The 13,890-nt window shown below is 36.5% G+C and overlaps 1 protein-coding gene across 1 annotated transcript in view; it reads right to left on the minus strand.

The window, feature by feature from the left end:
- Nucleotides 1–3,360: 3,360 nt before the first annotated feature.
- The window catches only part of CTDSPL2 (CTD small phosphatase like 2), a 74,458-nt gene continuing 63,928 nt past the window's right edge, over nt 3,361–13,890 (minus strand). Inside the window, exons 11-13 of the mRNA XM_074966663.1 lie at nt 10,358–10,484; nt 6,082–6,177; nt 3,361–5,583 (exon numbers count right to left, since the gene is read on the minus strand). Coding sequence (XP_074822764.1) covers nt 5,518–5,583; nt 6,082–6,177; nt 10,358–10,484 — 289 coding nt within the window. The 3' untranslated portion in view covers nt 3,361–5,517. The remainder of the gene's footprint in view (nt 5,584–6,081; nt 6,178–10,357; nt 10,485–13,890) is intronic.

Below are 13,890 nucleotides of genomic sequence, written 5' to 3' on the forward strand. Positions count from 1 at the left end.
TCCCCACCGCCCTAAAAAAAGGGGGGGAAAAACAACCTTAAGGCACCTCTCCCTCCCCCAGACAAATAGTTGTCTTTCTCCCAAAAGAGGAAGTTTAGCCTACCTCACAAGGCAGCTGGCCAACATCAATCAGCTGTGCATGGCTGTCTAGTACCCTACCTCTGTGGCTCTCGACCTTTCCAGACTACTGTACCCCTTTCAGGAGGCTGATTTGTCCTGCGTACCCCCAAGTTTCACCTCACTTAAAAACTATTTGCTTCCAAAATCAGACATAAAAATACAAAAGCATCACAGCACTCTCTAACTGAAAAAGTGCTGACTTTCTCATTTTTACCATAGAATTATAAAATAGATCAATTGGAATATAAATACAGTACTTACATTTCAGTGTATAGTATATCGAGCAGTAGAAACAAATCATTGTCTGTATGAAATTTTAGTCTGTACTGACTTCACTAGTGGCTTTTATGTAACCTGTTGTAAAATGAGGCAAAGATCTAGATGAGTTGATGTATCCCTTGGAAGACCTCGGTGTACCCGCAGGGATATGTGGTACCCCTGATTGAGAACCACTGCCCTACCTCATTGCTCCATCTGGGTCCTTTTTGACCAGGGCCTAGATCCAAAGCTCTTGCATTAATCTACCTCTGTGTCAGTCTTTAAGTAGTTTAAAAAAATCTTGAAGGGGTTAATTGCTTTTATATAACCGGAACGATTGTTGACTAGTTGGATGGCATGCTTTCCCCTGCCACGTATATATACATAATTTCCACACTAGAAAAATGCTGCAGCTTTTGAAGTCTTACTATCAATGGAATAAAAAAAAAGCATTGAGATTGGTTTCTCTCTGCACCTGCTGAGAATGTAGAAACGCAACTTGTCAGTCTGAATTTGTACAGGAAGACAAGTAGTCAGACTTGGTCACTTTTTGTTTTTTAATTGGTAGCAGGTTTAATATCTACATACATGCTATGGGTAGTGTTATCCTGTTAAGCATCTTTTGTCTAAATCTAGAATTTTATATTTCAATAATTTTGAAGTTTATTAGTTTAACAAAGGCTTCTATAATAGGGTTTACCAGTCGAGCCACACAGCTGCCATCAAGGAGTACTTGGCGGTGCTGTGGGATGGAAGGAGGGTGCAAAGTCACCTATTCCATTCCCCCAATTACATTCTGTGCTAGTCGTCCCCAATCACAGGGGAAGGATAGTACCTTAGTCACAGATCACCAGGCAGATGAATGTTATAGCCATACCCCATAACTTGACCACAGGGACTCACTATGGCTCTGCAACCCAAGAATCCTGTGAAGGGAAGACTCTCTATTGATTGGATCCACTGGATTTAGGAGTGCTTTGCACCAATGGAGTGGTGCAAAATAGATTGTGTGCTGCCCCAAATTGGGGCCACTTTAGCTCTTAAAAACTTAAAGGGATTAGAAAAATTATGCTAAAATGACAATGGCTCATTAATTCTGGCTCATAGCTGCTGACTTTAGTGACAACAATAAGTTTATACTACTCCCATTTGCCCTCCAGAACCCACAAAGTGATGGGAAAGTGAAATGAATTCTTATCTGTCGGTTTCAATGTCAGAAATAAAGAAAGCATATTCTTGTCAATTCTGATGAAGTATCATCAGATGATGACTTAGCAATTTGAAGTTAAATTGCCAAATGACCTGTAATACTTAGAATCAATTGTAATATGATAACAGAATGGAGCTAGATGTTTAGACAAAGAATAATAAAGTAATGTGATTAGCAATTCGAACACTCCAAGGAAGCTAGGGCCAGAAGAGAAAGCAAAGGAAAATGGATGCACACATGACTGTTTACTTTCTTGTACAATGTTTGTCAAATATCCAAAACAAGCTCTGTGAATGAAGTCGTGATTCAATAAAGCACTTAAACAGATAATTAACTTTTATCAAGTGTTTAAATGCTTGAATCGGGGTCTTAGAGAAGTTGACACAGTGTCCTTAGTTTACACTTGGTTGACAAAGAACTGCCAACAGAAGGATGCCTTTGATCAATATTTGATCAGGCCTCAAAAAATTCAGACTTTTAAAAGTTTATGAGTAATAATGAAGATATTTTACTATGTAAATGGAAGGTGAAATAATTGAATGTGAACAAACAAAACAATAAAATCGAGGCAGTTACCCTTCTACATAAACAGTTAAATTAAAAAAAAAAAAAGCTTCCACATATATTGCATGTTGCAAAATCCTAAGAAACTGTAATAATCTTTCACCCAAGCATAGTTCTGCTGTCAGAAGTAAAAATGATCAAAGCTAGACTGGAACATGTGCAGAACACGTAAAAGCACTATACAAACAGCAGGCTGTAGTGAAAGACGGCAAATAAAATCACCAAGAATTTACTGTAGAAAGAGGATGTTATGCTATGCCTCTAATAAATTCTCTAAAAACAAGAAAATCAGAGTAAGTGATACAGTTACAAGATTAACTGCATAATAGTGAGGTAACTCAAAAAGGGCCAAAGCCTGAATACCTTGTAGACCCAAAACCCACCCAGTTATCAGCAATAATTATGGGTTGTAATTAGCTGTGTATGATATTCTAAGATCAGAGTAGTATTTAATTCTTGTCATTCCACCCCATCATAGAATCCAATAAAATGAAAAACAGGGGAAAAATCTGATTACATCTAAGAACACAAGATGGAAAGATTATGTAGATCAGAAGTGTTTGACATTTTTATAAGCTTAATTTTTTTAAAAAGACATTCTCTCAGCAAAGCAGGATTATAATTATAAAAATCAGATTTGCAGCATGTTAACATTCAAGTATTTAATATGTATTATGGAGCAGTCTATACAGATTATTTTTGTTGTGCATCTAGGTAGTACCAAATCACCAATTTTCCCTACATTTCCTAGAAACCAGACTGCAATATCTCACATTCTAATTTTCCTCAGTGATCTGAAATCATGACACAGATACATGTATAAAATGAAATGTGTACTTTGGCTTAACCAAAAAGACCAATTTTGTAACAGTTTTACTCAAAATGGCGTAAATTAGAACGCAAATGCTTAGGAAAATGATTCTAATTGGTGGAAACCTTGTACCATTTTATTGAGTCACAGAGAATGTCCATGATTAACTTATTCAAGGTAGTTCCATTATGCTAGATTTATTTAGCAATGAATAAAAAAAATCCTAATAAGGTATAGCATATTATTTATGGTAATTTGGAAGAAGTTCCATTCTGAAGAGGAGTTCATTGTTAAATTAACTTTAAAAAGTCTTAGATTTGCGTTTGAGAGGGAGATTAAAAAATAATAATAATTTAAAAATTGTGGGAGAATCTTGCAGCAACTCAAACACAAACTGACCATTTTCAAATCTGTAAGGGTATCCATTATATTAGCATAAAAGCAGCAGGGGTGGGGGTAGTTCTGGGGTTCACACGTCTGCGCAAAAGCATATATAAAGGTAATGTTATGTACATTTTATTTCAATAAAGACATAAGACAAACAGCGTAAAGATGCCCAGATGCCCTAAAGATAAATACATTTAAAAGATTCTCATTAAAATGAATCTGTAGTATTTCTTTCCTGCAAGCAAAATACCTTTCTTTAAATACAAAAAAAATTTTAAAAAAAAAAACAAAAACAGTATTCTGAATTGCAAATGCTTTTCACTTTTTTTTTTGCAGAAAATCTGCCATGATGACTTTTTTTTTTAATGAATACGGATTTTCCACAAAACAGGCTTGCTCTACATGCTAATTTTTTTTAACAGTTCATTGACACAATGTGCTAGCTACATACACAACAGATAATATAGTAAGAAAACACTCAACCTGATGAAAAGTTAAAATCTTCATTAATACACTGGAAAAAGTTGACATAACTCATGCCTTTTAAAATCAAAAATACAAAATTAAATGTTTTCCTAAAAAGATTTTCCTTATTTTAAGGACTCATTTGAAAATGAAGCTGCATGTAATTTGTACAATAAAATTGTACAAGTAAACAGGTAATATACATAAAAAATTAATTGACATACTTCTCAATTATCAGTTGTCCACCTTTAATTTCCAATACTGTACTTTCTTAACAAGCATACAAAATATCAAACTTCTCTTTAGAAAAAGTGCCGTTCTGTGACATCCTTTACACAAAAACAGTCCAAGCCTGTGGCATGTTAATGCAGTCGAGAGGCAAAGCATCCTAACTTTTACAAATTATACCTTCCATAAAAAGCCTCCTGAAAAGGAGAGTACACACCATTATAAAAATATCAACCTCTTGTGGTAGCTGCATTAGAGAACCAAGGCTTGAAGACTATTTCCATATAGCATAGAAAACCACTATGATAGCATATTAACTGCATTGGTGGCATGGGAGTGTACTGTATCACAGGATTATGCATAGTTACTATTAGGTACCTTCACTGTTACACAAAGTTTAAAACTGATTGAAACAAACAGCATAACAGGAGGTACCACCAGCCCATGCAAAACATCTTAAAATACTGAGCCACTGTGCAGAATACTTCATTCTTGGAGGAATCCGAAGGCAGCAGTAATTGATTTGCATCAAACCCAACAGGTGACCAAATAATTCTCCTTAAAGATTTGTATGCACAGTATAATCTGAGGTATTCCTTGTCCATCAATTGAGCGTGCCACTGCAAGATATTGTCTGTCCAGAGTACATGCCATCACAATGGTTTAAATATTCTGAATATTAGTAATTCTTATATTCTTATCTAGCCAGTCTCTTGATTTTTGAAAAGATTTCAACTACAGTAGAATATTACAGAAACAAAATATAAATGCAGGTATTTCTAAATGAAACTTACATGGACTAAAACTAGAGAATATTTTTAAACAAATATACAGTATGCAGGCAGACAAAGCAGGAAAACGGCCATTCAATTGTATAATAAAAAACTAATAAAATTTGGCTATTTCCAGAAAAACTATGAAGCGCCTCAACTAAAAGGAATGCATAATGAAATTCTAAGCTAATACAGGTCAAAAATGTAAAAAGGTTATAAACCTTAACAGGAAAAATAAAACAACTTTTACTGGCCATTCCTGTTGAAATGAGAATCTTAAAGTAACAGAAAAGTGGCTACAAACCCACTTAGAGCACCGAACAGAGAGAAAATAAGAGTCCATTTTCAATCTCTGTTATATCATAAAATCCTGTGTTTCTACAGGTCAAACTGCTGGTGGCAGAAACAGAATTCTTTATAAACTGCAGATGTCCTGTACATAAAAAAATTTCATTGGAGTTGCACTAGTTCTAAAGACTTTTCTGTTCTCGCCTACCTACTGTATTGTACTGTATGTATTCAATCTGAGATATAGAAAGTCTCTTTCTGTAACCCTTGATTACTGTTGGGCACCAAAGATAAGAAAAGCAAGACGGGGTACAAAAATGCAAAATTTCAACAGTAATGGCAATGTTTTTGTTTTAGTCCAAAAGGGTCCTGCATTTTCTCCCCCTTCAGTAATTTGATAAAAGGCTTGGTTTTTAATCTGGGGGTAGCAAGTCATGCAAGCGAAATCTGTCTCTGATGTGAGGTCGGACATCTTCATTCTGCAGAAAAAAATAAAATTACAGTTTTTAAAATAACAGAAGTATCTACATGTCAGATTTTAAGAGTTATGTTTTTAAATTATGTTAGTATACATAATAATACAACACCATTTACAGTGATTTATATTTTCAAAGAGCTTTACAACATTAACTAATTAACATTCACAAAAACCCAGTGAGATAAGTAGAATCTCAGTTTTACAAGTGAGGAAACAGATGTGCAGGTAGGCAAATCACTTAACTGAAGGTCCCATAGGTAGTGTCAGAGCTGGAACTAATCTTCTAGCCATGTACTCAATCCAATACATTCTGCTTTTTAGTAACAAAATAAGTACTCCCTATACATATTTTGGATTATTGTCCAGACAAGACAGTTTTGGAAAGTTCCTAAGTAAAACATTTTCAGAAGTTTCCAAGTGATGTAGGCTCCTAAATCACTTAGACAATTTTGAAATTTTACCTAGAGTGTATATGAAAAAAGATGAATACATTACTCACCAGCTCTACAAGTTTCTCCAGAAAAGGAATTAATTTTAGGAGTTCATTGTCATTTTTATCCATGAACCAGCTCTCTATAGGAATTCCATTTGAAAGCTAAAATAAAATCACAGATATGTTAATTTTTATGCTGAATATCTCCAGAAAAGACCACTGATGACATAGTGCGTTTTATGTAAAATATATTTTGTGCCAACAGAACTTAACAATGCATATTTTTTGTTCTAGAAGTTGTTTTAAAATCCACTTGTAAAAAATTTCCCTCCTTTGCACAAAACTGTTAAAAAGGAACACTAGTGATCCTCTACATCAGTGCTGACCTAAATAGCACTAAAACCTCTGCTGGACTGAAATACATAGAAATGTTCAGAAAGTGTTCAAATACAGGCAGATGCTGCAGACTTTTGTAAAACCAACGCTGACCCCAGTTTACATACACAAGTGAAGTTGAGTTTAACAGCTGCTCACTGAAATTAATGACATAAAACTGACAAAATTTGTATTTTGGTAATTGTTTAGAACATATAAAATTCCTTCAAAACTTAACAGCATTAATTCTGACATACAGAGTAAATACATTTTTAATTTCACCGTTTTGGACCATTTGAGTATTTCTGAGGAAACCCACTGCCCATGTTGACTGTTAACGGACAATTTATAAGGATATTACCATGCAAAAGGCAGAGAGGCCCCTGAAAATAACTGCATCCAAACACCAGTACATATTAGTAACTGTTGACTAAGCAACTAGGTACCCAGAGGCTGTTCCCCTTCGCTCAGTGAAAACTACGGCTATAACCCCAGAGCTCTTGAAGCCCTTCATGCATGGGATTTCCCCAAGAAATACTAACAGATAAAGGAACTAATTTCACCTCCCAGATGATGCACAAGTTATGTGCCTTTCTGAAGCGCAAGTCCCTGAAAACCTCTGTGTACCACCCGCAGCCAGTGTACCACCTGAGCACTAATAAGCCTATTGGAGCAATTTAATAAAACTCCAAAGGGGATGTTGAAACGCTTTGTTAGTTATGACCCTAAGCACTAGGACTGGCTAGTCTAACTGTTCCTTTTTACCATAAGGGAGGTCCTGCAGGCCTTTACGGGGTTCTCTCCCTTCAAGTTATTTTATGACCACCAGCCACAGGGAATTTTGGACTTGCTCTGAGAGGGCTGGGAGGAACAAGACATAGGTGCTTTAAGTGTGATTCAGTACATCATACAACGATGGGAATGACTCAGGGACGTAGGGGTGTTCACCAGAGGAAATTTAAGAAAGGTCGAATAAGTGCAGGTGCAAAATTATAATGGAGGGGCATGATGATGGGTCTTTTACCCCGGTGACCAGGTCTTTTTACTGCTTCCTTTGGCCGAGTCAAAGTTAATGCCCAGTGGCAGGGTCCATTTGAATTTATTAAACAGGAAGGGCCAGTGGATGATGATATAAAAATGACAGGCAGAAGGAAGGAAACCAAAATTTACCATGTGAATCTTCTTAAACCTTAGAAGACACAAGGAAAACCTGCTGTTCACTCCCTTCCCTACGGAGCCTGAACTAGGACTCCAAACACCCAGTGGCCAAAACCCGACACCAACTCTTGCAGGTTAGGCACTTACCGCTGTAAAGAGGAGGCAACTCTTCCAACTGACCAATGACTTTGCTACTGTATTTTACTTCTGCCCAGGGAGAACACAGTTAATCCAACACTACCTAGAAACCACCTTGGGCTAATGTGTCAGGAAGAACCCCAGGCCCTTACCATGGAGGTGGTGGGACACAGTCTGAGAAGTCATGATCAAGGAGGTTGGGATAATCAGGGAGTCAAAAAGCGAATGGAAGAACCCCATAGTTGTGGTTCCCAAACCAGACGGTTCGATTTTGCATCAATTTCAGGAAAGGTAACTCCATCTCAAAATTCGATGCCTATCTGATATTATGGGTAGACAATTTATTAGAGTGGCTGGGACCAGTGAAGTACCTGAGCACGAATAAACTGATGAAGGATTTCTGACAGATCCGTTTATTCCCATCCTCGCAAGAGAACACTTCTTTCTCAACCCCTTCAGGCATTCAGAACTCCAGGGAGTTGCAATAATTTTCCAGCTGTTTACGAATAAAACCATCAGTCCGCTAGGGCAGCAGTTCTCAGCTGGAGGTCTCAAGCCCTTTCGGGGGGCCGCAGGGCCCCGCGGCTGAAACCCATCAGCCCCAACTTTTCCCATGCATTCATACTACATGCAGGCACCTCGGATGTTGACCTTGGCACCGTGCTCTTGCATAACTTGGAGGGGGGAAAAACACCTGATCCTATATCTGAGCAGGAAGCTATTCCATCAAGAAAAGGCTCACTCAGTTACTGAAAAGAAGGCATTAGTGATTCAGTGGGCTGTGGACTCCCTCGATATTACCTGCTGGGCAGCCCCTTCTCCTTAATCACAGATCATGCTCCTCTATGCTGACTCCATGACATGAATGACTGGAACCTGCACATAAGGTGGTGGCACCTAATCCTACAGCCCTATAGCTTCAGGGCCTGCTCAACCAGAAAAGAAAAGCTCATCGCATGTGGCAAAACGACATCACACCAGCAGAAAAAAACGTCATACAAGCAACTCAAGGCTGAAGCCCAAAGGAAAATCCATGACATCAGAAATAAGTGGTGTCGAGAAAGGCCAAGGAGATTGAGCTTTATGCTGATAAACATGACATGAGTAGTTTTGTTTTTTTTTCAGGCAGTAAGGGCCATTTACAGTCCATGCTCCCATGGATCCACACCACTCTGAGCTCAAGATGGGTCAACGTATTGTAAGGACAGCAAAGCCAGATGGAAGGAGCATTTTGAGTTTCTCCTGAACAGTGAGTCAACTGTCCCTGATGCCAGTATCGAATCTATACCTCAACAACATGAAAAAGAATCTCTTGCTGACCCCCCTCACCCTCGAAGAAGTAACACGAGACATTATGCAAACTAAGAACAACAAGGCAGCAGGGCCTGATGGCATACCAGCTGAAGTCTACAAGTTTGGAGGTGAAGAACTGGTAAGGAAGCTCCACAAACTTTTTCTTCATATCTGGTATTAGAAGAAGATTCCAGACAACTTAAGAAACGCTAACATTGTTACAATCATTAAGAAAGGAGATAAGTCAAAGTGTGGAAACTATAGAGGCATTGCCTTGCTATCTACAGCAGGGAAAATTCTTGCCCGTATCGTCTTAAATCGATTATTTCCCCTTGCTTAGGAAATATTGCTGGAATCTCAGTGCGGTTTTAGACCATCCCGTGGGACAACCAACATGATCTTTGTTGCCCGCCAAATCCAGGAAACATCTCGGGAGCAAAATCAGGACCTGTACTGTACTCATTGACATCAGAAAAAGTCCTTTCCTTCAATTAACTTCAGTGTGTTCTGGATCATGATCTTGGTTCAGAAGCCCAGCTTACAATATGAAATTGAATCGTGCTGACATCGGTTGTGAGCCGTGAATTTCCCTGAACTAGTGCAGAATTTATACAATACAAAAACTGTATCACTAGCTTTTGAACAGGTACTGAAAATGGTTGAGACCCCCCTGTGGCAGACTACTGTTTTCAACACTAGTTCTATTCTCTAATGTAGAGGGACTCTGGAGATTAATCTCTCCATTTCCCTCATGTCTATACAATTATGGAGACTGGATTTGAGAGAGAGAGAGAGTGCGCGCGCATATATTTGGACTAAATCTGGATCATGGAATGTATCTTGAACACCTCTAGTATACAGGAGTCTGATAGTTGTATACATTTCACCTCAACCAGCAATTTGTTTGCTCATACTTCTTCTACTAGATCTGAAAGGGTGTATTTTGTGAACACGGCCCAAGTCAGAGTAGTCCTAACAGACTGGAATTTGCTGAATTTCTAGAAGAGGTAATTGGTTAAGTAAAAGTGTTAAAGAATTAAAAATAATCAAAATACAAAGGAAATGTTGTGAGTATGGTGAAGTATTCTGAAGAACGTTTGCCACACAGAAATTCTTTTCACTTACATTATTTTATTTTTTTAAATTAAACTATTTTTGAAATGCTCAAGGAACACCTAAAATGCGAAAATGTTCCTATTTAAAAAGTACCCTACATATTTTGAGGTGAATTTATTACAAATGAGTGAGGTACTTTTTTTTTTTTTTTTTACACCTACCATTTTCTGAATTTACCTAGTTAAATTAAAAGTTTTTGTTTTCATTTTCAGAGAAGGTTTTTACAAATTCTAAAAAGTGTGACTATCACAAAAATGCTTACCTGATAGGCAAAGGCTTGTGGTGAATTATCAATTATGATCGTTTTTGAAAGATCTCTACCAAGGATATTTAAATCTTTTATATAATTTCCTTGTACACAAACACAATGCTCACGGAAAAGTCGATGCCTATGGGTTAAAGGAAAAATTAATTAATTTAGTAACTTAAAAAATACGTTGCACAGAGAAAAGGAAAATTAAATGCTGCCAACTGTTATGGAAGTTAAAATCTTAACTTTTCTTTCTTGATGTGCTTAGCTCTTCTTAAGAACCTGCCCTTTTATAAACAGGCTCTCTCTTTTGGGCTATTCTTTCATCATCAAAATTCTTAGCAAATAGGTAGACCTTATATTCAAGTATTGCCATGCCTTAACATGGAACTTGTGTGTTTCTCTAAACATATAATGTTTAAAACCAAAGAGAGGGATTAATAAAATTCTGTACTTTTTTTTGTAATTCATTTGCCCATGACAGTTAAGATGCAGCATCTGGCTGTCAGTGAGGTCCTGCTTTTTAACCAGTTTTCCAGATGAGCTGACAGAGGCATACAAGGAGCTCAAGTGACTTCCCAAGGTCACATAGTATGTCAGGGGTTAGCCCCTCAGTGGAACCCTGGCTTCCAGTCCTTTGCTCTAACCAGTAGAGAATAGAGCCTCCCGATCCCTGTACATGCCAAAATAGACAATATTAGAAGGAATGTTTTCTGTTGAATGTTACCTGTGTTGGCAATTAACCTATTTCAGTTACAACAACTTATGAAAAGCCTCAAGGCCAAAACATTCCATCAACTGCTTTTTTCCCCCCAATTACCCAGCTCCCATTTAATTCAACAGAGAGAGGCTGTATAATAATTAGAAATGTTCGGATAGTGCTCAAGGAGTCAGGTTGTTTAAAGTAGTATTAAAAATACAACTGAAGCTTCATCACCTTATCAACTATAGAATAAACTGACTTTCAAATATAGGTTACATTAAAATCATATTACAATCTAAGTGCATCTTTCTAAGCTTTAAATTTTCTTATTATGACAATCTCTCTAAGGCTGCTCAACAACTTATGAAACCTGATTAAACGAAATTTTTTAAAAAAAGCTGTATCTGAAATGTTTAATTTCACAAAGGGGTGGAGCTCCCACTGTTACTATGGAAGAAAATAAGCTGATGGCTCAGTGACAAACAATTTGATATGTAAATTCTGAGTCATATGTGTGGAGTGCCTGAGAAGTTTACCTTTAGGCTAAAGTCAAAACTAATCAAGCCTTGATGTCAGCTTTTCAGTGGCATATGAATCACAAGTGTGGATCCAGTGCAAATTCTTAGAATTTAGTTCAGATGCACCAGCCCATTCCATTATATCTATCCTGTCCCAATAAGTTTAAAATTGCATTCTGAGTCATAAAAATTAGAGCTGTAAAAGACTTTTTCAGAGACTTGTGAAGTATTACATAGGTTACTCCCATTAAGAATGAGATAGCCATGTAACCTCCCACACATTGATGGGACAGATTCCTTTAATACTTACAATTACTATTTATGTTATTCATATTTGATTATATTTAAAGACTTTCATCAAAAACAAATTTATAATGCTGACTAAATGAGATAAAATGCATCTAAAAACATTTGTTTAGGTTTCCTAAAAAGAGTCCAAAAAGAATATTATTACTGCATGTTAAGGAGGACACTGGCATGATGAATATAACAGTAGTGAATCTGTGAATAAACGCCTTTTAAAAAGGTACAAGAAATATGTCCAGATTCCACACACCAATACTGAAGATCTATTTAACTGAAACTCACACATTTTAGATTCCATAAATAGATAAAAAGTACTTCTGTATTTATAGTCCTTAAATATAAACTCATAGATTCCAAGGCCAGAATGGCCCATTGTGATCACTTAGTCTGACTTTCTGTACAACACTGGCCATACAACTTCCCTAACATAATTCCTAGAGCTAGGCTAGCATATGGCTAGGGTTGGCAGGATTAGTAAATGTCTGTAAATGTTGATTTCATCACACACACACAAACAGACAACAAAAATTTGCATTGTTAATAATCAAAAAATGTAGATAGGCAAAGTAAGAAAAATGCTGCTTGAAAACTTATTAGAGCTTGATTTGAGGGTATTTATTTTATATATTTTGACATGGGATGTTGACAGTTAGTGTTTTAACAGTTATAAAGCTTTAACTTTTTGAATCTTAATAGCGATCATTAAATTACTGTCTGAGAACCCTATTATCTGACTTTCCCATAATCTCCTGCAACTGTGAAAACTTAAATCAACAAAAATTAAAGAAAAAAATGCCTAAAAATAAACAGATATCTGTCAAATTATGAAAAAAATAAACATCAAATTCTGCCAGGCCTAAATATAGCTTTAGCTTGGGTGCAGAATCTATACACTGTAAAACTTTATTATTATTTGTATGACTATAGCATGTAAGTGTCCCAATCATCGACAAGGGCTCTGCTGTGCTGTACATACAGGTAATAAAAAGACAGTCCCTACCCCAGAGTGCTTAATATTTACATAAAAATATCAATTAGGTGAAATGCTACTAGAATACTGAAGTTTTAGAAAGTATAAAATATTTGAATTAAAACAAGTTGATAATATATCTTTAAAGCCTTAAAGTAAATTATGATTGGTGTCCCATACTTTAAAAACAACAGGAGAAATCCTGATCTCACTGAAGTCAATGGGAGTTTTTCCATATACTTCAATGGGGCTGGGATTTCACCCTGTTTTCTGAGCTAACATGATGCAAATGAGAAGTTTACAAATGAGCTCTTGGGCATAGTATCTTGCATCCCCTAATCAGAGAAGGCGGGAATTATTTATTCCCTTTAATAAGGATATCACATTTCGGATGGATCCCTGAGGATTTCTCCTTTTTTTCTGCTTCAGCTTTCCCATCCAAAAAGTCTGTCATCCTTCCAGATGAGGATCACTATGCAAATCCCTCCAACATTTCCTTAAAAATCTTGAGGAATTGTTCTTGAGCAATACAAGACACTCCCCTACATCATAGCCCAGGCTTCAGGTAAAGAGACTAGGAAATGAATAAGGCTAAATAACTGTTACCAGAATCATCAACAAATCATTTCATGCTTGAATGAAAGATGCAAATATTTTGATCCTGCAGATAATAGATTTAAAATTAGTTTTATGAATTGTCCTATAAAAAGTCATTTTAAAAAGTCATCAAATAATTAATTATTTTCTGACAAAAACAATTTGTTTTCTTGATATACACTTAAAAATGAGTCAAATATTGATGATGTAGCAGAGAAAGAGGTGCTAGAAGAATTACATTTGTAATGAGTGGTTTCAGAGTAGCAGCCATTTTAGTCTGTATTCGCAAAAAGAACAGGAGTACTTGTGGCACCTTAGAGACCAACAAATTTATTTGAGCATAAGCTTTTGTGAGCTACAGCTCACTTCATCGGATGTAATGAGTAAATCTCAAATATGTTATGATGGATCAAGGGATACATACGCTTTAAGCGTCAGACTGGAGTACAAA

Source organism: Natator depressus, chromosome 10, assembly GCF_965152275.1.
Source record: "Natator depressus isolate rNatDep1 chromosome 10, rNatDep2.hap1, whole genome shotgun sequence".
Taxonomy (NCBI): Eukaryota; Metazoa; Chordata; order Testudines; family Cheloniidae; genus Natator; species Natator depressus.